General features: G+C 45.4%; 2 protein-coding genes across 4 annotated transcripts in view; one reads left to right on the forward strand and one right to left on the reverse strand.

The window, feature by feature from the left end:
• The window catches only part of Arg1 (arginase 1), a 12,085-nt gene extending 6,510 nt beyond the window's left edge, over positions 1-5,575 (forward strand). The window contains exons 3-8 of the mRNA XM_052169221.1: positions 268-442; positions 2,775-2,934; positions 3,987-4,081; positions 4,398-4,502; positions 4,718-4,854; positions 5,050-5,575. Of these exons, the coding sequence (XP_052025181.1) occupies positions 268-442; positions 2,775-2,934; positions 3,987-4,081; positions 4,398-4,502; positions 4,718-4,854; positions 5,050-5,219 (842 nt within the window). The 3' untranslated portion in view covers positions 5,220-5,575. The remainder of the gene's footprint in view (positions 1-267; positions 443-2,774; positions 2,935-3,986; positions 4,082-4,397; positions 4,503-4,717; positions 4,855-5,049) is intronic.
• Positions 5,576-7,452: 1,877 nt separating this feature from the next.
• Med23 (mediator complex subunit 23) overlaps positions 7,453-20,154 on the reverse strand; it is a 46,252-nt gene continuing 33,550 nt past the window's right edge. For 2 of the 3 annotated variants that reach the window (XM_052169218.1, XM_052169217.1), the window contains 11 exons: positions 19,146-19,351; positions 18,878-19,058; positions 17,487-17,657; positions 16,886-17,102; positions 15,232-15,468; positions 13,770-13,935; positions 13,103-13,175; positions 11,903-12,117; positions 10,803-10,923; positions 9,829-9,960; positions 7,453-8,252 (listed from right to left, as the gene is read on the reverse strand). In XM_052169218.1, the coding sequence (XP_052025178.1) occupies positions 8,088-8,252; positions 9,829-9,960; positions 10,803-10,923; positions 11,903-12,117; positions 13,103-13,175; positions 13,770-13,935; positions 15,232-15,468; positions 16,886-17,102; positions 17,487-17,657; positions 18,878-19,058; positions 19,146-19,351 (1,884 nt within the window). In that variant the 3' untranslated portion in view covers positions 7,453-8,087. Of the gene's footprint in view, positions 8,253-9,828; positions 9,961-10,802; positions 10,924-11,902; positions 12,118-13,085; positions 13,176-13,769; positions 13,936-15,231; positions 15,469-16,885; positions 17,103-17,486; positions 17,658-18,877; positions 19,059-19,145; positions 19,352-20,154 lie in introns of those variants that run through there. The other variant, XM_052169220.1, reaches the window with a different exon arrangement.

The raw sequence follows: 20,154 nt of genomic DNA on the forward strand, positions 1-20,154 counted from the left end.
TAAGTTCGAGGCCAGCCTGGTCTACTGAGTGAGTTCCAGGACAGCCAGGGCTACACAGAGAAACCCTGTCTTGGAAAAAAAAAATCCAAAAAAAAAAAAAATCACAACGTTATCTTCATCATCCTTCAGCATCCGGTCTCCATGGACTGACTCAGGAAATAGGGAGGGCCTGTTAACGCACGCACGCATGCACGTAGTGGCATGAAGTGGCTAGAGGGCTGGCTTGTGATCTGTTTCTATTTAGTAGCATTAAACTTTTAATTGCAGAGTGTGACGTGAAAGACTACGGCGACCTGGCCTTTGTTGATGTCCCTAATGACAGCCCCTTCCAAATTGTGAAGAACCCACGCTCTGTGGGAAAAGCCAATGAACAGCTGGCCGGTGTGGTGGCGGAGGTGCAGAAGAATGGAAAAGTCAGTGTGGTGCTGGGGGGAGACCACAGGTGAACTGCCTACATCCGGGGGGGAGGGGGGGGAGCGGGCATGAAGAGCATAGGGAGACCAAGAAAGGGGCTCTCTCTCCCTCCCCCACGCCATATATATAGTTATATAATATATATGTATTATATAAAATGTATAGAATTATAAAAGTACATATGTAAATATATATTTATATATTTATATATCATTGTAACATAATGTTATATATTTATATATGTATTTACACACATACATATTTCTACATATATATAATATATACATACATATAAAATATATTTTTATATTATTTTATATATTTTATAATAAATAATACATAAAATATATACTTATATATAAATTATATAAAATCTATCTATCTAATCTCACACTTCAGCTCCTCAGGACACGATCCCAGAGAGAAATCACAAACTGGCTCTAGACACAACCCTGATATAGCGTGGGAAGAAAACCAGGATCACTGAAGCAGGGTCAGAAAACTTAGAAAAGGGGAGTGGGGATCCAGGAAAGGGAAAATCACTTGAAATGTAAATAAAGAATATATCGAATAAAAAAAAGAAAACTTAGAAAAGCTACAGTATTTAACTACTTCTATGCATTTGGGACATATGAAATATTTATTTTAAAACCATATATATATATACATTTATTATATACATACATACATATTTATATGTAATTCTTTAGAGACATTGTATGGGTTACTTTACTATGGAAACATAGATCAAGCTCTATCGAAGTCTTAAAATATCTTTGTCCATACAACAGAAAATATGTAAGTTGTGGATTTTAGCATAATCTTTTAGAGATTAACCCACTGGGGAAAGTTACACTCTACCAAACTTGATTACTGATTATGCATACAATTCATTCAGGTGAACAACTTTATAATATGTGCTTTTCATTACAAAGGCACTATAAAACTTTTCAAAGAACTCAAGTGCACACATGACCGGCTTAACAATTGCCTTTGTGTTGTATCTCACCTTCTGTCCTAAATCAACAGCCTAGATTTCCTTGTGTCACACTTAGTATGTACAAAAGTTTTATCTCTGCCTCCTGAGTAACTTTTCGTCAGGAATGGTAGCACCATTCCATATGTATGTATATATTTGTGTGTATGGACACATATCCATATTGCCAGCGGGATCCTGTCCCGGGGAGGCCGGAGGAGCAGAAAGGTGAGAACATTCCTGCAGCTCGGGAAGCAGACGCTGCTTCCTTTGACGCCCTCAGTCCCTTCCTGGCACCTGTGTGCAGGGATGGCTTCTACCGGAAAGCTGCGGGTGTGTGTGTGTGTGTGTGTGTAGTTCCCTTTCTTCTCTAAGTGGGAACATTTGGAAGTAGAACAGTTAAGACAACCTGAAGGCCAGAAAGGAACAGCAGACATCAAGCCAAATGAACAAGCAGGTCGAGGCCTGAGTTGTTGGAGATCCGGATGCTCGGGACTCTTGAGGGCCATTAGGTGTTTTCAGGTGTGAGGACACTGGCCTCCTGCATCTGGCCTGCTGTGCGAGCTTCTATACGAGCGAGGTACCACTTTGTCCTCCCGTTCCGGTCTCCTGACTGGGGGTCAGGACTATTTGGATGGCTTTGATGACTAGGACAGGTCCTTGCATGGGAATCAAGCAGGTAGCTGACTTGGCAGAGAGACACAGGCCATGGGAGGCGAGAGAACTTCCTGAGGGTTCTTCCCAATGATAAACAGGCTGCATTTAAAAACAAACAAACAAGCAAACAACAAAACAAAAGCAAATGAAATAAAAAGAAAACCTGAAAGGCTCAGCCATAATTGAACACAGAGAATCAAGCATTTATTGAGGGAAAGGAGAGTTCAGCCCAGAGAACTAAAGAGTGTCGAGGCTAAGGAATTTGTGTAGCTAGTGCTTTTCTGGATATGCTATGATTTGTGATTTTATTATGAGTTGATTTTTTGGGGGGAAAGGAAGGTTTCGAGACAGGGTTTCTCTGTGCAGCCCTGGCTGTCTTAGAATTCACCCTGTAGACTAGGCTGGCCTCGAACTCAGAAATCCGCCTGCCTCTGACTCCCAAATATTGGGATTAAAGGTGTGCGCCACCACCGTCCGGCTTGAGTTGATTTTTTTTTTTAAGGTAAAATCACCCATGTCTTTCTTAGTGACATGATTAAGGCTAGTGACTGGTGAGAGGCACCTTCACTACTGTTAAATTAGTCTAACCGGCACCTTCTAGGTCTGTGGAAGAGCTAACCGGGCATAAAAGATAATCACATGGGCGCAGTGTGTGAGCTAGTGATCTGAAGTATGTGATGACAGACGTGACAGACTTGACGTTCACACACATTCTTTTCCTCCCAAGTATGGCGATTGGAAGCATCTCTGGCCACGCCAGGGTCCACCCTGACCTGTGTGTCATCTGGGTGGATGCTCACACCGATATCAACACTCCGCTGACAACCGGCACTGGGAATCTGCACGGGCAACCGGTGGCCTTTCTCCTGAAGGAATTGAAAGGAAAGGTAAGAGGCTCCTCTCCTCGGCATGCTCCCGTGAGGGAACTCTGCAGCGGTTCCAGAGGTGGAAGGCAGGTAGGGAGAGCCCTCCCGCACTTTATTCTTGAGATAGCCGAAGGTATCCTCTCTGTGGTAAATAAGGAAGAGACGAGTTGATGACGGTGGCAGGGCTCTTCCCGGGCAGTTTGCATCCATCTGGACTTGCCTCTGTACCCACGAGGGATTGGTCCCACCATCTCAGATACTAAAGCTAAGGATGCTCGAGCCTCTCCAACAGTATTTGTACACTGCATATCCTCCCACGTCCTTTAGCTCAGCTCCAGATCACATATAATGCAATATAAGTGCTATGAAAACAGTTACAACTGTATTGTCGAGGGAGAACGTGTGGATCTGTCCAGTGTCGACCAAGCCACTACAGGCTCATGAACTGCATCCTCAGTCTATGCCTGGAGGAAACATGGGTGCCGAGGGTTGACTGTTTTCTCCCCTTTGTGGTAGATGGGGCAGACTAACCCTTTCTAGACAGGCCTGCAGAGATGCATGGGGTAACCAACTTGCCCAGAATCATGCCAAGTATGTTACATGGCATGGGCATACGGGGCTCCTGGTTCCTGTCTCTTCTAAGGACATACCACAGGGTTTTCCTTTTTCACAGGTGACCCCCTTTGCATCTGAGCCTATCAAAATGTCAGCTTTGCTGTGCAGATTATATTATGCATGAAATTGTGTGTGTAAGATTGTGTGTGTGTGTTTTGTGATAGGTTCTTGCTAGGTGGTCTAGGCTGTCCTTGAACTTTCTGCCTGCCTTCTGAGTGCTGATACAAGAGTGTGGCCATGAGTGGCTTTCAGGGTCTTAGGATCTGGGAAGCACTTATCTGAACCACAGGAGGAAGAGCTCCTCCCTGCTCCTTAGAAACTTCTCTTAAAATTCTAGCTTATGTCTTTTTGAGAAACGGAGGCACAGATGTTAAGACGTCATCAACTCTGCTCAACATTAAATGCAGGTCTGTTGAAGAGAAACATATTTATCTAAGTGGAAACACCATTGTTTCTAGTTTCCAGACATACCAGGGTTCTCCTGGCTGACTCCCTGCATCTCCGCCAAGGACATTGTGTACATCGGCTTGCGGGACGTGGACCCCGGGGAACAGTAAGTTTATTCCATGTTCTTTCAAATGCTAGGTGTGGCTTACTGGTCAAATCTGTAAGTCTGTGTGTGTTTTTTAACTGTCACTATGTATATGTGTATATATATATATCCGTGTATTTATCTTCATAAGCACACGTCATTATGTTCACTTAAACATATAGTATTATTCGTGCAATTTATAACGATTTAGTCTTAAAATACAACTAGGCTCATATATACCCAGTTTACAGGACTTATATTAATGTTGCCACCCAAAGGAAACGTAAGAAAAGTCAGCTGATTAACAGTATTTTAACTTCAGTCTGTTCCTTTATAGCTATATAATGAAAACTCTGGGGATTAAGTATTTCTCAATGACTGAAGTAGACAAGCTGGGAATTGACAAGGTGATGGAAGAGACGTTCAGCTACCTGCTGGGAAGGTATGACGCTTCTGTGTGCGTGTGTGGGACATGCATGTGCATGACTAGGGTTTCCTCCCGACGTTCCTGTCGGCACAGGCTGCTAATAAAGCTTAGGTGAAACCATGGGGTTCTGTGGTTTCCATGCGGTGCTGTTGTAAAGCAGGGTAAGCCCTACATCTGATTACTGATCCCTAAACCACTTTCACCTGAAAGCCTCTCCTATTTCTTAAAAGGAAGAAAAGGCCCATTCACCTGAGCTTCGATGTTGATGGCCTGGACCCCGCTTTCACGCCGGCCACCGGCACACCTGTTGTGGGAGGCCTATCGTATAGAGAAGGCCTCTATATCACAGAACAAATCTACAAGACAGGTAGGTAAACCTCAGGCAATAAAGCAGCAGCTGTGCTGCTTGGCCAATGGGTTTGCCGGCCCCCAGGACTAGACTGCCTGTCACGTGGTGTGACAGACAATGTCACCACTAGATACACTTGGGAGTCAGTTGTCACAGACTTTGAAAGGTCAGTTACTTTGATCAGCTATGTCATTATCACTTTTTTCGTTGTAGGGCTCCTTTCAGGACTAGATATCATGGAAGTGAACCCAGCTCTTGGGAAGACAGCAGAAGAGGTGACCCGTACCGTGAACACGGCAGTAGCTTTGACCCTGGCTTGTTTCGGAACTCAACGGGAGGGAAACCACAAGCCAGGGACCGACTACCTTAAACCGCCTAAGTAAGTGGAAAATGAGAATCATCTGGGACGTCACAGCAAACCAAACAGAACCAAACAAACACCTTCTCCTCCCAAGGGCTTGTTCCTTTACAAAAAAGAAATGTGCTTTTTTTTTTTTCAATAAGAATGTATTCCGGCAGTTCCTTTCTGGTATGAAATTCAGGATGTGGAATTTAAAACAGCTATAAAATCGGGAAATATGTATTTCCCATTTTAGCAGAAGTCATTCTTAAGAAGTAGTATAAATTAATTTCCAATTAAAAAATGCACTAGCATTTAAAATACACAGTGATGTTAAGTGTCAACTCACAGTTGGAAGCAAAGGTATCCAGAGGGGTAGCCTGTATCCACGTTGTTTAAAGGTGTGATTTTTCTAATAAACTCTTTATAATAAAATTCTGTTCTCAGCATCTTTCCAAGCACATGTAACATACTTACCTATGCACATACCATATATATATATATATATATTCCTACAGGGCATAGAAATAATCATCCCTAAAACAGTGAAAGACACTGATCATTAAAAGTTGGTTCCTGTCTTACCTGTAAAATGGATAATCTCGGGCTTAGTCCAAGTTCACTGATACCCACCCAGTCGCCCTTTTTTGCGGAAGCAAACATAACATTGATATTTAAGCATGACTGTCGTGCAGGTATCCACAAAGGAGAGATTCATGAACATCTAGGCAGGAACTGGAGGGATTAAAAAAGAGCTACTAATGTATATTAGACGCCCGCCTAATGCCACCCAGGCTTTGAGAAGCCCGGCCTCTCACCTGCAGCATCCCTCGTTGGCTAAAACCTTTACGCATCCTGAACTCACCTCGGCTCTGTAAGGAGCCGAGCAGAAGGACCTGCAATGCGGATGGGCTGTGATGATCAGAACAGGGGCACTCATGTATATTTGCCCTCCCCTGAACTTCCCAGCAAAGGTGGGGGACTCAGCAGTGAAGCTGCCTCCACAAAGGGATTTTTATTGTTTTTTTAAAAAAAAAAAATCAATGCATGTTAGTCAGGCTTGGCCATCCGACTTTTCATATGCAGCCCTAGAGCATGAACCTAATTACTGCCTCTATTGGGTTTGAGATAAATATTATTTGAGATAATTGTAGAAAATTAGGATGCATCTCTAAAGTACTTTGTGCAATACACTGGCCTGGTCATGTGTACTTAGTTATTTACATTAAAGCTTAATCAGCTAAATTAATTTTATAAATTAATAATAAAGCTAAAAAAATTTTAAAGTTTAAAATTCAGTTCCAAATGGTAAATCTTGATGCCCACATGCAGCTATTAACTACAGTGCCACAGGGCGTGCCAGCCCTGCCGTCATGCAGGGCGGAGCCAGGCAGGCATGAGAACAGGCACATGAAGCCAGATTTTACTCTACAATTACTGTAGTCATCTTTTTTCCCACGTTATAAACCCAGAGTTTCTGTCTTCTATTAATGTCTCTGATAAATAAGTCTACAATTCTATTCAGAGGAAAAAGTAGGATTTTTGGCTTTTAAGCTAGAGGGAAATTTGAATTTTTTAAAAATTTACTGGAATGTATATGCCCTTGAGAAAGTTGTTAAGAGTGCTTTTCATTCTGTCCAATGTCAATATATATATATATATACTTATACAACATTTTCATACAAATACCAGTGCAAAATATTCCCATTCTAGGATCTCAAAGCACAGCAATCTAGTCCTTGTGGCACACAGAATATATTGAAGATTATGATAAGAATAACTTTGGAGTCATTCCTAAAGTTTCTGGAGAAAAGTAAGACTATTCCTTCCTAGCCAAGAAACATTAATGCTGCCATTGTATAATTTTAAGATAGGCACACATGGCAGACAAGGCTGTGGTGACTGCAGGGTCCTGGGAGGGGTGTGCCACAGTAGGACTGTGGGCTGGAGCTGGCTGGACTCACCACTATAGTTTATAGAGAACACCTGGGTTCCCAGGTGATGATGCTAACATCTGTAGTGCGGACACTAAGGCAGTCTCCAGGCCGCAGGGGCTCTTATTTGTCGAACAGTTATTTGTTCGACTTTACTGGCTTTAGAATGTATTAAAGTGCCATTTCCCTTCAAATTAGCACCTCAAAATCAAATAAGCCTTAAAGAACTAAAATGTGTACTATATTTAAATTTTGTGAAGTTATAAAAATTCTGAGAATATGAAGACTCAGGTGACCATGGCCCAAGAGAAGCGAACAGTAAGTTACAAAACAGTCAGGGAATCAAACGCCTGAGCATGGCTTTATTATATTTATACATTTCAGATGGGTTCTAGCTCATTTCGTACAGAAAGCTCAGAGAAAAGGCAAAAGTCTCATAATCTACTTTGGTAGAAACTTTACATCATCTATTTGGAACTATCTGGAAATTTAAAACCTACAATAAAAATTTTATAGGCAGTTAAAAAAAAGATTATGAAACTTCATTTGTTTCTGTACTCCAAGTGAAGTATAAGGCCCTTTAATGAATAAAAAGGCTCTATTTGGAAGGATATTCATGTATAAAATAGTTTGTAACGACCATTTCACGTGTTGTGTCTTTAAGATAATGTATATGAGATATAAAGATGTCACTTAGAATAATTTAAAAAAGGCTAAGACAGGAAATCTGAGTGCCTGGTAAAAGCCACTTAACTACAGAAACACCTGCACTCCTCGGGACCTGAATAAACTGGTGTGAGCACTAACAACATGTAGCTTACTTCGTCTCTTAGAGACAAAATGTAGACAGAGAGAAGGGATCCAGTATTTGAATCAGAATAAACCAATCTGAACATGGCGGCTGCTCTGGGTCCACCAGCAGTGTTCAGATTTAGATGGGAGTCTCCTCTGCGTCCATCGGTCACTCTGCCTCCGGCTCACTGAGTCACCGGCAGAGACGTCGGCACCGGGTTGGACTGGGGTGCTGGAGAGCCGCTGTTGAGGGCCTGGGGCGGCACTGCTGGCTCCATCTTGCTAATGTGTGTGATGAATCGCAGACGGAGCTTTAACGCTGGCTTTAGGTTACAGATGATCTTCTCCACCTGAGCAGTGAGGGCACAGGGAACCAGATCCACAGTTACTGAGTGACACCATTGTCAACAGTGCGCTAGAGAGGGGGTTGGCACACAATTCTTTTCTTACACAGGCAAGCACACATGTACTCCCACACACACTGTGTATGCACAGGTGGTGTGTACATGCCTGTCTGTCTACACAAGCATTTTAAGAATATACGACCTGTCTACCTGCTCAGTTCCCTGCTCTCCACAATTACAATTGCCCCCATTAGGAGATGGACATCTACCAAGTTGGCCATCCTTTCTGAATGCAATGCTAGCAGAAGTAGAAAGCATTTGCAACAGTTCTCTCCGAAGCTGTGCTATTGATTTCACACTTGGACTCATCGCACCGTCAGACCAACGCAGCAGAATGTCTGCAGTGCCACAGTCTCAGAGGCACCAGCTTCCTGGCTTTCTCAGCTCTAATGCTCTTTGATCTCAGGGGAAGGACTTGGTTGTCAGCAAAGTTTCTTTTTATTCCTGTGTCAAAGTTTAGGCCCAATACAAAGAATACATTTTGGGTTTAAAATTCTTCATCAGTTCTGCCCATTTTTGCATGTGGTAACAGAAACAGACACAAAAAAGAAGTGTTTCCTTTGGGAGGGAAAGTGTTAACTCTGACGTCACTATGAAGGTGTAGGAGCTCCGAGGAGGAGCAGCTCCCTGGACCAGCATCACGCTGGCACAGCAATCACCTTTCTCTGACAGAGCTCTAAGAACAACACTTAGAGCTGTATGGAAATGTTGCGATGAAACCCACTTCTCAGTACTGTTCACTGAGCTAATGGACAAGAGTCCAACGCGCTGTGGCAGAAAGGGAACAGCAGCCAGCAGCCAGCAGCCAGCAGCCAGCAGCCAGGCACTGAGAAGAGAGGTGCACTGCAGCCGTCTGCCTCACTGACACCCCAAAACAGCTCAGACAGCTTCCTACACGTGGGTCACACACATGGCCATGGTCTTCCCACTTGCCGCCACCTCTAGCAGGAAGTGCCTCTTCCTGTGCTGACTTGAGGTGCATTCCTCAGCTTTACCACAGAGCTTATGCTGTGTCACGCGACAGAGCAACTCTGACACTTGGGAAGAAAACCTTCTGGGCAGTGGAGACGAGGACGTCTTCCTGGGACTCTGACCAACTGTCAGGTTTAAGCCCCCTCATGCTCTTCAGAACTCTCAGGAGCCAGTCTCTGGAGCAGCCCGCCATGACCTGGACTTGAACCACCACATTCTCAGTATACCATAGTGCGCCCTAGAACACACGCCCCACGAGTCTTCCTGGCCACACCACACAACTCTTCCCAAGTGAGCAGACTATGGAAAAGGTTGCCTTCTCACTGATGCCTTAGGGGGTTTCTTGATGTTCTGTTTCAAACATCACAGGGAAAGCTAAGAGATCATTTCTTTATCCCATATCTAGAATTATGTTCTCCTGTGGCCTTAACAGGTCAGATACCAGACACCTTACAAACAAAACAAAACCAAAAACCCCAAACAAAAATGTTTACCACCACGGATTAAGTTTTATGGGCTAAACATCACTGAAAAGTAAAAGCCAACGTACTTGCTCTTTCACACTGTCCCCAGTGAACATGTACTTCATATGATACAGGAAGTCGCAGATGGGGTCCATGTAGTTTAAGTGCGTGCTGCACTGGTCTACGTTCAGCAGCATGTCATAAAATGCCACTCCAATCTACACGACAAAGAAGGTTGGGTTATTTAAGTGACTAAATGATCAAATAATTCAACCTGCCCTGCCCAGCCTCCCACGCTGGGACATGGGACGGCACTTGTGCAGAGGGACAGTCACGGCCTGAGCATCTCTGTGCACAGAGGACACGGCCTGCACTCAGAGCGCAGTCACAGTGCAACGGCCCAAGAGTGCCTCTCTACAGTTACGTCTCTCAGAGTAGGACACAGGCTCCCCTTCTAGTCATTCCCTCACCCACAATGCACTGCAGGGACGCAGGCTCAGTGTGCCTCCTGGCTCCACTTGCTAGCTAATTAAACAAACAAACATGTGTCATTTTATCCTATGTGTATGTATGTGGACCATGTACAAGCTCAGTTCCTAAGGTGCCGGAAGAGAAGAACTGGAGGCCCTGAAACTGGAGTTAGAGGTGGTTTGACCTGCCACATACGTGTTGGGAACCAAACCCGATCCTTAGCAAGGACACCAGTGCTGTCAGCCACGAGTTTTCTCTCCAGCCCTGTGGTGGCTATGACTTTATATGTTCTAATGTTGCCCATTTTCTTAGAAATGCTGGACTCCCCGAGTGCCCTGTGTGTAAATTCTCACAGTCCTGTGCCCCTCCCCCCACCCCGCAGCTCTGGCTGCCTCCTTGAGCACAGCTATTTCCCCTGCATCTCAAGTTCAGTGCATCACACACTAAACTTCCTACATGCATTCTGAGCCCCCTAAGTGGATCCCAGACCCTGCAAAACAGATGTTACAACTTACAGCTGACCGCCACTGTGAAAACACTTGTCCGGAAACAGATCTTTTAGACTTGCACTAAGCCAGATGACACTTACCTCAATCATACACCGGGTTCTCTCCTGTTGGAATCTCTGTAAAAATGGTCCTACAAGATGGTACACATAAAGCAACTGGAATTCAGTCTTCACTATGGGAAGAAGCACTTCAGTGAGAAACCTGAAGGTGGAAGATAAAAACCTCCCATGAAGTTCAAGCAGATGAATCCTTTGAATTATGTGAGCACACGGTTCACAGTGCGTAAGACGACTAAAAGCACTGCTTTGCCTTTCTTCTCAAAGGTTCCCTTACTTTTGGTAACAATATTCTTTCCTTCTGTGCACATGTATGTGGGTGTCATGGGTGTGGTGCACATGTGTCTGTGGGCACACATGCCTGTGTGTGCAGAGGCCAGAGGAAGAGGTCAGGTGTCTGCTCTGCCTCTTTCCTTATTCCCTGAGATGGGCCTGCCGGGAGCTGGGCTGGCATCCAGCAATCCAACTGTCTCCACTCCTCCCCACGGTACTGAGGCTGCAGGTGTGTGTGCGGCCATGTCTGACTTTCTATGTGTGCTCTGGGGATGTGAACTGAGGTCTTCACGTCCGCAGGGCTCACTCTGTCCATCTGCACGGCACACTCTCTGTCAGAGCATGTCCCTCTCCTAGTAACAACGGTACCTGTAAATCTTGCCTATCTCACCTGGGTTCATTTTCAACAGACTGATCACTGAAATAAATTACTTTGGACTTAGAAGTAATTCTTACATAAAGTACAGGTGTTAAATGATAGGTGACTTATCTAAAAGGAAAAGAGAACTTGTGGAAATGCTAATCTTGTGGAATTTAGATCTAATTGATAGCATTTTAGAGTCAGCAAAATAATCCACAAATAGATTAAGTCCCGTTTTCAGTTTAAAAGGCAATTTCTGTGATATACTCTGGGGCCCAGATCTGAAGAAGCCTCCTGAAAGCACTGTGGAAAATGAGATATCACTATTTGCACACATAAGAAATTAAAACAAACAATCCTGAAACACAAGGTTTCTGACAAGCAGGTCCCCACTGTCTAAAACACCCTGCAGTTCTCATGAGTGAGGGCACTTCCCTGTCAGTCAGACTCAGGGACAGAGAGGCCAAGTCTCTCTAGGGCACGCACTTACTTTGGGATAAGCGAGAGCTGCCCGATGCTGGAGTGGTGCCACACGGCGTGAGCCAGGGCTAACGTATAGCTGCAGCTCATCTCGGAGTAGGACTGGTGGCAAGCCGTGAAGTCGAAGAGGCGGAACGGGTAACCAACCCACTCTGTCTCTGACGTCAGGCTGGAACTGCTGATTACACTCACGATTCGGTCATGAAGCACAATCCAGTATGGCTCCTTTAAGTCAGAACAGTCTGGTTAGAAAGATAGCGCGTGTCTAGCCCTGGACTTCAGAGCCTATCTTTACTCCTGCTGCTTTCCTGCCCACTGAGGTTTCCCGTTGCTCTGGCTTGTGTGTGTGCGATGGAGAGTCTGAAACAGCTGACTGGCTCTGCACTGATTGGCCTGACCTGGGAGAGCTACTGGAGGCTCTGCACTGTTAGTGCCTGACACTTACTCTGCAGCAAACTGACTCTGCTAATCTTTACTATACAGAGAGGCCTGGGACGCGTATAAACAGAAAGCAACGCCTGTGTTCTAATTTGAAAGCATATAACGAAACAGATTCACAGAGGTGAAGAGAATTCCAGCAGGAGTAGAGAATTCGGTGCAGACCAACATTATTTACGGCTCAAGAGAGGAGGAGGAGGCCGGAGAGGGAGGAGCCACACGGGCTGCAGGAGCTGGTGGATGATGGAGGAGAGACGTCGGTCGGCACAACGTCTTATTTACTATCGCTTCCCAATGAGCCAGTGTGCAGGACCGGCTGGATGCACAGCATGGTAACTGACTGAGACAGCAATGACGATGGCTGGGGAGCTGCTACTGCAGAGACAGGCGAGTCAGGCAGACATGTCTAAGGGACGCAGACCAGCGAAGGGGCAGTGACAGTGACTGGAACTTCGTGTATGAGTTGACACGGTCTCATGAAGCCCAGGCTAGCCTCAAACTGATGATGTAGCTGAGGATGACTTAGAAGCTTCCTGTCTCTACCTCCCAAGTTACATGCCCTCACACCCAGGGCTCTGTGCACGTCAGGCAGGTGCACTCCTGGCTAAGCTGCGCTTCCAGCCTCGCTCTAACTTTTTAAAAAGCAGTGGCATGACAGACTAAAGGAGGCGGCGGCTCATTAACTGGCATGACCCCTGGGGTCAGCGTACTCCGAATGCATTTCCCTGGCCGACACTGCATCACTAGGTACAGACCGTGGTCAGGGACTCACTGGCAGGGCCGTGATGATCAGACCGACTGCATTCATCCACGCTGTAATGTTCTCCCTTGGTACTAAGGGCTGGCTGCAAGCAGACGGGGGAAAAAGGCGGAGTTAGGAAAACAGTCTCTACACTCGACTAAGGATCTTGTTTTGTATAGAAGACTCACAACCAATCAACTCCAAATTATAATGGGGTTTTAAAAAAAAATAATATACACAAAATAAGTTCTTTGTGCACATGCCCTTTAACAACAGCTGTACGGCTGAGAACACTACTGAACTTTATACCTTCTCCCACTCACTACTCCCTACTTTTTGCTGACCTTTTAACAGGACATTTTTGGGGTGTAGGATGTACCTGGGGACTGAACCCACTGTCTAGCACTGGCTGAGCAGATGCTCTAAGACCAAGGCCTGCCCTGCTCCTGGTCATCTGTAGAGACTCATTAGTGACGAGCTAACATTACTACTAACTCAATCATCAAGTAGGTTATGAAAGGTACAATGTGAGCAGACCCTGGTCTAGTGAATGTGGCCATGTTCATTTTCTTACTCCTGCCCCTCAGAGACAAGTGTGGGACCGGAAGATGTGTGGTGCTCGCTTTGGGGCACAGGTCTGCCTGACAGCAACCCCGTCAGAAGCAAAGAGCTCAGTGTTAGAAAAAAGGACACAGACCTTTTCAGGACGACATTGAGAAGGGCATTCCCGACATCTTTGCCTGGAACTGCCAAGGCCATGAGTTCCACACATGTCACATGCAGAGCGTGGGCAGCAGGGTTGGGGAACTCATTGAATCTCCAATCACAGTTTGGGAAGGGTCCTGGAGACTTGCCAGCCATGGGTGCAAAAGATTAAGGCAATAACAATTTGACTATTCTGAGATTAACAGTTCGCAGTTATATTTCCTAATGTTCCAACTGTAAGCATCTCATTTGATTATCAACTGATCTGATTATGGGCTGTCAAGAAGTGATTTAACTACAATTAAATCACAAAAGGATAAACAATAAAGCAAACACAAGATAAGTATCATGAGCTAAGTACTGTGTGACTTAAGCACACTGAGCACCTCTGAGAGCAGATGCTGCACCAGCAGGACACACAACAAAGAGGCCTCAGGCTTCTTTATCCTACTTTTTATAGTTACAGGGCAATTTCACGTAAAAAGTTCTTTAAAATGAGTAATCCTATTACCATAGTAAATACATTCCTTTGTTTAGGCAAGGTATGCAGACATGTTATGTAGACTGCTAACAACTGTACACATGCAATCAAACTCAAGAAATAAAAAACAAATAAAAATAGAAAGCAATAGCTATACAGTTACAGTTCGCAGTCTGCTGTTTGTTAACATGTCTACTGTGCAAGCACTCAAGGATTTAATATTCATTTAATTCATTAACTGAAGTAGGGCCTTGTTATGTGGCTCAGGCTGGCCTTGAGCTTTCTGAAATCTCCGTGCCTCTGCCTCCCAAGTGCGAGGGCTATGTGCTAGTAACTGCTGCCATCCCTGGTTTTAAAGGATATATTTAGAGCAACAAGACTGACGCTCTCCAGGAGCAAACTGACGCCTGCCTGCACTGTAAGAGGCTGTGTACTAATAGAGAAGTAGATTTCCTTTATTGACACACATGTCCATAATGTCTGTTCTTAAGTTTGAGTAGCAACAGAGAAAATTCTCACATGTCTGGTATGATGATGCAATTTAAGGTTTCAAAATTTTTACAGAGATAAAAAAAAAAAAAAAACCATAAAGGCCACCTTTAATGCCATCCTGTGGGAGGCAGACCGGTGAGTCCAAGGCTAGCCTGGTCTACACAGCAAGTTCTGGGCCAGCCATGACCACACAGTTAAGACTGACACTGCAGACCGAGGGTGGGGCCAGCCATGACCACACAGTTAAGACTGACACTGCAGACCGAGGGTGAGTACAGTCTGCTCGCACAGCCTCAGCTCCTTGGGAGCTGAGGCAGACTGACCAAGGCGAAGAGTCTGATGTCAGCCTAAGCAACTCAAAGAGAAAAACTGAAAATGAAGTTTTGAAATACATAAAAACATTACCTTAAAACTGCTCTTACAAGCTAAAATACTGCTATTCATGGAAAGTCTGGGAGAAATATGACAGAAGAAAGGATATTGTCTACCAGCCGGCCAATCAGCTTGCAGTAGTACGAGTCCTCTGGGACCCAGGGGCTGTCCTCTCGGGCATTCATGGCGTGCTTCAGGTAGGTATCACTGAGACACCAGCCCTGCGGCCGGTTATCTTTGAGGGAGCCAATGATTGCATGGACAAGTTTTCGTTTGAGATGGTCACGGTTTCTCAGGCACATTTCGTAATAGTGCAGAGTATTATACAGATAAGTCACGGGCCGGTCTGCCAAGCAGAAGACAGTCTAGCATGTTTACCAGGTTACCCACAAGCATGAACTCGAATCCTGTGCCTCCATGACTACCTAAAACCAGCTCAGAGGATCAGGACATTACTTCACATTCTGGACCAGTGCATACAGGCAGCACTTTAATCCTAAATCAGGTAGAAGAGTCCTAAAAATGCACATGATATGTAAGGATGGTCATCCTGAGCAGACAGCTTCACCTCTGTAAATTTACTATGCAAAAAAAGATAGAAAGCAACAAATGCCAAGTCCTGTTCCCACTGTTGAAACGGTCACTACGAAAGGACTGAGAAATTATCAGAGAGAGGCAGAGGTCTTACGTACTGACGCTAATCATCAACCTCAGCCCAGGGGAAGCGAGAAAGAGCCAGGTGTAGAATGCCGCAGTGTACTTACAACAAAACAAGAAAAGGCAAAGAGTGAGAAACCAGAGTGGCATCTGACAGCCACCTAGGGAACTGTAACAGTGGCATCTACGGAAGGCCACCCAGACAACTGTCACAGTGCCAGCGAAGAGACTATAGCCAGCTGCACACACAGTGGGACATTTTACTGCATACCCATTAGACAGTGTGGTCCCATGTCACCTCATCCAGAGCACTCTCCCTAGAGCCTGACACGTACTCTGTATAGTAATATACTTCTCCTTTCAAGGAAGATATTGTAGATAAAGGTACCGGTAGCCACCCCTGACACTCATCTCCGCAGCGGCTTTCACACTTGTGTCACAGGCTGTACCATGCTCTAGTTTCCAGTCTAGACCAGAGTTTCAATGGCCTCCTAAGCAAGCACAGCCCAGCAAACCGCGCTCCTGGCTCCCATGTACTCAGCATACGGCCCACTGCTTTTTGAGAGGCTAATACCCATTAGGGCCGGGATGTAGCTTTGAGACAGGCTGTGAGCCCCACGTGACCTCATCGTTCTAAAACAATGACTCCCATGCACCATCTCACTAGGCTACTCCAAGGATCACCATCTTCAGGTTATAAAACTGAAACTGGCATTTAATGTGAGCCTGCTGCAGTACGGTATGTTTTCCTTTCCTGGCCTTATTCTGAAACGCGCAGGTTTCTTAACTCAGTCCACTGAAGCAATCTTCCTTCAGATGGGCCTTTTCCTCCACCACTGCTGTAACAACCCTATGACTCACACATGCTTACGACCTCCTGATCATACAGACTGTGTGTATCTGAAGTTCAAACCGCACCTCTCGGAAGCCTGCGAGATCCACTGTTTATAGAGAAACCTCGTGGCTCCGTGCTGTGCGTCTTCCGACAGCTGTCTGGCTTCACCGTGCAGCACTTCCAACCTGCACAACCACTTGCACCACTTAGCGGTGCTCAGCCGACCTGTTCACAGACGTGTCAGATGGCAGTGCACGCTGAACAAACTCACCATGGAATTTATACAAGCCCCCTAGGTGATCCAGGAGAGTCTCCAGAGATTTGGACACCGGAAGCAACTCTAAAAACCTGTGGATCACTATATCGAATACTGGAAGAAACCGGAGACACACATTTCCAAAGTAGATGGGCAGATAGGGGGACTGGATCGGCACAGGAGGGTCGACCTGCTCTGCCAGGCCTTCGAAATACAGCTTCTCGGGGTATTTCTGTAGCGAAGAGACAGACGTTTATTAGAGTAGCTCCGAAAAGCAAACTTAAAAGAGCTATGAAAAAAATGAAAATTAAAAAAAATACATTTTGGATTTTTTTTTGGTATTGAGCAAAGCACATGCTCCCTAAATCAGCAGCACCCCAGCTCCCCACGAGTCACACCATACTAATTTTATTACTGTTGTCTTCACTTGATACGGAATCATGTCGGTTAAAAGTACAGTCACAACTCACTCTTATTCATAGCCTAACTCCACAGCTAATTTGCTTCCATACAGACAGACCATGAGGGAAACAACAGACCACAGCGCAAAGGGCCCGGCCACGCAGCCAGTCCTGCTGCTGCTCTGGGAAGTGACCGGCGCCAGTTGCAGTGGTACCTTGTGGTAGTTCATGTGCTTGGTGTGCCAGTCACTCTGGAGCCAGTGCTCTGGGGAATTCTCCTTCACAAAGTCACTCACACGGTTTCTGAAGTCGTTTGGTTTGAGCAACAGCAGCTGGATTATGAAATAACAGACCTGGGCTTCGTTCCCTTCATGACTGCGCATTGCCTTTGGAAGCAAACACAAAAATTAGCTGAACTTGTCCTATCTGTAGAAAATTATATTGTTACAATTTCCTTACACATCTAGTCTACCCCAAACCAATTTTCCAGCACTCCTAAAGATTATTTGACCCTTTCTGGCCTCTTTCACTACTACTCCTGCTAGGAATGTTTACCTTAAGGTAAACCTTTCTTTGATGTTGTATCATTTAGGGTCACATGATAGCCCCTCGTTTCTGATGCTATTTCCCCACATCACTATGTTACCTTTGCCAGGTAAACCTGTCTTAGTCCCTACTACACTACAACTACCTGTACGCTATGCTTCACAGACAAGAGGACAGTGGAATGAACTAAGCCACTACGAAGCCTACCAGCATGCCCTGGCTGGCCTTGGGCTCTCAACGTGGACCAGCCTGGCCTTGAACTTATGACAATTCCCCCATATCTACTGGGATTACAGAGATGCGCCATCATACCCAGCCACTACTGATTTTTTTTTTTTAAAGTATATAATTTCCTAGACTAATTCAGTCTTTTCATAAAACTTGGCCTGAAGGGCTGGAGTGTTGGCTCAAGAGTCTGCAGCACTGGCTGCTCCTGCAGGTGGTGTTTGCAGGGTTTGGGTCTTAGCACCTACACGGCTTCTCGAACTTTCTGTAGCTCCAAGTTCCAGGTGATCTGGCATCTTCTCCTGGCCTCCATGCACACTGCACACGTGGTACTCAGCAAGTGCAAGCAAAACAACTCATGCATATAAAAATAAAAACAAATCCTAAAACAAACAAATAAACGAACTAACTACCTATGAGATACACTAACAGGCAGAAGCCAAGGGAACACATGGAGGATGCTGGGTCCACACAAGAAAGTGTCAGACTCCTGACTACCAAAGGGAATGATTACATCAGTTTAGCACGCTACAAAGACAGGTAATAGCTTTTCACTATTTCCTGACCCATAGCCTCTGAGAATAAACCATTTGTGTTTCAAAGCATAACAAAGCCAGAAAAGTCTATTCACTTTTGTATCTTCTGTGAATACAATACTAATCATTGAATATGCACCGGAAAAAGGAATTCAGAAAGTCCTTCTTCCTTAAGGAAGCGTAAGCACAGCATAAATTCATGAAATTCTCTGAAGCCAAACAAAGGAACTCAGCACCCGGCCTCCCACTCACACGATCCGATCAAAGCGTGGTAAAAAGGCTTAGAAACACACACTTACCAGGCAGAGGATGAGCCTGTCCAGCGTGACGATGTTGTACTTCCACACCATGTCGTTGAGAATCTCAATGCACTTATTGAGCTGCTGACCGCCCGCAGATGTAGAGAACTCATACACCAAGAAATCTGCAAATGTCCTCACGTGGGCCACCAAGGCCCTGGCCCCGATTCTCTCAAGCACCCTGGAAGGCAAAGGGTGAGAACTGAGCGCGCAGAGGGACAGCACTGACTGCCAGGCAGACCGACACCCAAGGCGCGCTCCGGCTTACTTGTACCCAATCTGACTAATGTGGTCCGTCTCCAGCAGCATTTTCCAGAGGAGGCAGAGGAAGAGCGGTGGGAAGCCCTGCACGGAGAACTGCGTGATGATCTCATTCTCGTCGCTCATGGCCTTCCACTTCCGGTACTCCTCCTCCACGTTCTTCTTCAGGTTAAACCGGCTTTCCTGAGGTACATTATTTTGCTTGAAGAAAGCCTAAAAGGAAGAACAGAAGTTCGTGTCACTGGATACAGACAAAGGGACAGTGGGCGGTCGGAGGCGAGAAGCTTGGTCTGTATTGGCTCTGGCAGAACAAGTACCCGTGCATCTTACAGAACCACGTGCCTGAGTCAGGCAGGGACCAAAGCCTGAATGTTCCAGGCTGGCCTAGCAACTCTGAGTTTCTTTTTTCTAATTCCTAAACAAACATTCTAAGCAAGCTTGAATTCAAAGTCTCTCCAATCGTTTTATGCTAATCTTTGAGAGAAGGAAGAAAGCCCGTGTCTCCTTCTCAGGTCACAAAGGCAGTGTCTCCCCAGGACCATCAGTTAGGACAGAGCAGTGGCTCTGGTTACGGTCCCCGTGCTCAGCCCGTCTTCCGGCCCTCCCCCAGATCCGCTCGCCCAGAAGCTCGAAGGCTGGCATCTAGAATCTGCGGCTCAGCAAGGCTTCCGGAGCTGTGTGCTGGCTGAGAACCAACATCCTAGCTTCACGGAAGTCATGGGAGGTCAATGTCCACCACGCCGGCCGCCACCGTCCGAGAAGACAAGACACAGGAGGCTTGCCTTGCCCTTTTTTATGGAGCCACAGCTATGATTTGTTGTACAGTTAAAAACAAAATCAATACAGTCAAATTTAGTATCTTTGAGCTCTATGATAAAGCTTATTTTTCTCCATCTTAGTGTTAGGAAAGAATTTTTCAGGGATTGTGTTAACTCTTTTGAGATTCTAAAACTGTTCATTTAAAAAAATGAAGCCATAATAATCACATTTTCAGAAACACATTTAATCCTCAATAG

This window comes from Apodemus sylvaticus, chromosome 23 (genome assembly GCF_947179515.1).
Source record: "Apodemus sylvaticus chromosome 23, mApoSyl1.1, whole genome shotgun sequence".
NCBI lineage: Eukaryota > Metazoa > Chordata > Mammalia > Rodentia > Muridae > Apodemus > Apodemus sylvaticus.